This window comes from Chrysochloris asiatica, unplaced genomic scaffold (genome assembly GCF_000296735.1).
Source record: "Chrysochloris asiatica unplaced genomic scaffold, ChrAsi1.0 scaffold00328, whole genome shotgun sequence".
NCBI lineage: Eukaryota > Metazoa > Chordata > Mammalia > Afrosoricida > Chrysochloridae > Chrysochloris > Chrysochloris asiatica.
In genome coordinates, this window is record NW_006408846.1 from 819,691 (window position 1) to 822,661 (window position 2,971).

Sequence of the window (2,971 nt, forward strand, 5' to 3'; positions counted from 1 at the left end):
AGCTGCTCGTGGGTTTGCACCACCAATCTTATGGGTCAAACCAACTTTGTGGTCCACTGCTTTCTCCTATAGCACTACAGCAAGACTCCTGACTTCTTACAGTAGAAGACTATTCAAGTGAGTGAAGTGGGGAAAGCACTTCTGTAGAGATGTGGAAAGTTTGTAGGAATATGTAGTTTTATATCTCTCTGTAAGAGAAGGTATATGCTAGTCCATGTGAAAATACATAAGGTGACATTTATTATATGTATTTAACAACAACAACAACATATCTTAACAAAGATGATTCGAAAAGTAATTTTTTGTTATTAAAAAAGGAATTTTTATTGAGGGCAAAAAGATGCAAACAATACAAAAACCAAAAGCTTATCTGGCATTGAATTGACTTTTCTCTCTCTACTTGTCGAATAGAAATTAGATTTTACTTGTATACATTCTCAAGGGTCCCGATCTGCTCATGAAATCCTTATGCAGAGACAAACCGTGGGGTCAATTTCTTAAGCAGCTTGGGATAACTCTACCAGGGTGGGAATGATTACTCATTTCTGCCTACTTCTACTCCTTTCCCTTCTGTTTCATGTGTATTACAAAAGAGTCGTTGCATGTGATGGTGAGTCCATCAATGAGCAAAAGAAAGGTCTGGAAGCCCATTTTGCCATCTTGGCACTGGTCCAGGTCTTGCCTTATTTTGTCCCTTGCCAGAGGGTCCTTTTGGTTTTCCAAAAATCCAAGGAGCTCCTTTTCCATAAGCACTCTCAGGTTCTCCTTTGTTAAGTAGCATTTATCCCCAGCAAGTTTGGGAAACATGAACATCATTGTTTCCATGGTATGTTCCATTTGAGATGGCATTTTGGTGAGGTCTGTGGGAGTCTTGGCCAAGAGGTATGGAGCAGACCCTCATCAAGTGGGGACACAGGGCCAGTGAGGCAAGCGCCTCAGCCAGGCACCTTAGTAGATGGGCACAGAGAGGAGAGCTCTAAAAGTACTTTTATAGAAAAAGAAATTATTTATCACAGTTTGCCTTTTTTTTTTTTTTTTGCCAGAAGAGAAAGCAAATGCCTAACTTATCATCAAATAGCTCTTCCTAACTTAAACTGCACAGCACTTGGATTTGCACAATGAGTTTATGTCTGTCTAAAGTAAATAACTCACTCAATGCCACTGAATCAGTTCTGACTCATAGCAACTCTGCATAGTTTTGAGGATACAAATGTTATGGGAACAGAAAACCTCATCTTTCTCCCACTAAGTAGCTCGTGAGTTTGACTTTATAGTTAGCAGTCCAGTACTTATCCTACAGTACCACCAACACTCCTGTCAAACAAAGATATATAAAGAAAACACACAACTAGAATACAAACTATATGTAATGGGAATGAGTAATGAACAAGAAATGTAAAATCTAGTGGTGGTTGTTGAAAAGGTTAAATAACTTGATGTGTAAAAGTAAGCAAAGGAGACTATATGAATAAATAAAAAAATGAAATACAAAGTATAAATAATTACATGAAGCAAATATTAAGACAAAAATATTGTGAAAATGATTCAACACTTTAACATTTATTCATTTAAGAAACTCACAACCTTCACAATGTTATTAATTATAATGCTGTTCTTCATAAGGTGGTTACTTATTTGATTATGAGTATGATTGGCAGCCTTTTTTATTTTTCAGTTTAGTATTTACTGAACTAATAAAGCAGGAGTGCCTGGCATCCTGGTGTGGCACCATAGGATAAGCACTAAACTGAAAGTTTGCTTTGAACTGCAAGGTCTGCATTTGTCTTTTTACAACAACTAAGATGGTTAAGATGAAGTCCTGGCATGGCATTGTGGGCTAATGCAGTGGACTGCAAAGTCATTTGAACTACAAGGTCAACAGTTCAAGCTCACCAGCTACTGCTCAGAAACCCTATACAGGGCTGCTATGGGTCAGAACTGACTCGATGGCACTTAACAATATCAATAGGATGGTTAGAGAGTCCTGATGTAGCTTTATGGGTTAATGTGCTGAACTGCAAAGTTATTTGAACCACAAGGTCAGCAGTTCAAGCTTACCAGCTGCTCCTTGGAAACCCTATACATGGTCACCTGGGACAGAATTGACTTGATGGCACTTAACAACAACAACCAGATGAGTAAGGGAGTGGGGTGGCTCTGTAGGATAAGCAATGGAATGCAACCTGCAAGATCAGCAGTTTGAATACAGGAGCCACTCCACAGGAGAAAGGTGACACTTTCTGCTGACCAAAAGATTGACAGTATCGGAAAACCCTATACAGGTTTGCTATGTGTTGGAACTGACTCATCTGCACTTAACGACAACAAGATGGCTAAGATCAAAAAGGTAAACAAAATCTGAAAATGACAAACATTATGAGGATGTGATCAAATTGGTGGGAACACAAAATGCAAGTCATTGTGAAAAACAGTGTAATAGTTCCTCAAAAAATCTTTAACAAAACTTTCATAATGACAAAGCAAATACACTCCTAGCAAGCAACATACCCAAAAAACTTCAAAACAGAGGCTCAATTACAGATTTGTATACCTATGGTTATTGCAACACTGTTCACAATAGCTAAAAGATGGAAGCAACTTAAATGCCCATCAACAGATAAATGGATAAATAAAATGTGGAACTACATGCAGTGAACTGCTACTCAACCTGGAGGAGAATATGGATAAAGCTGGAAGATATGATGTCGAGTAAAATTAGTAAATAACAAAAGGACAACTATTCTATAACCTCATTTACATACTATATCTATCTCTATCTGTATCTATATCCATATTTGTGCCCATTCCAAAGAGAGGTGACCCAACGGAATGCAGAAATCATCGGACAATCTCTTTGATATCCCAAGCCAACATTCATCTGACTTCAGCAGTGACATCCTTGTCTGAATTTGGCTTGAACCTCTAGGAGTTCCCTGTCAGTGCACTGTTGTACCTGTTTTTTAATTACCTT

General features: G+C 38.1%; 1 protein-coding gene across 1 annotated transcript; it reads right to left on the reverse strand.

Moving 5' to 3' along the window:
- Positions 1-555: 555 nt before the first annotated feature.
- LOC102813786 (protein S100-A10-like) lies at positions 556-849 on the reverse strand. The gene has a single exon (XM_006875452.1). It carries the CDS (start codon positions 847-849, stop codon positions 556-558), a length of 294 nt encoding a protein of 97 aa, XP_006875514.1.
- Positions 850-2,971: the final 2,122 nt, after the last annotated feature.

Coding starts and splice junctions, on each gene's coding strand:
- LOC102813786 (XM_006875452.1), bottom strand. CDS start 849: ATGCCATCTCAAATGGAACATACCATGGAAACAATGATGTTCATGTTT.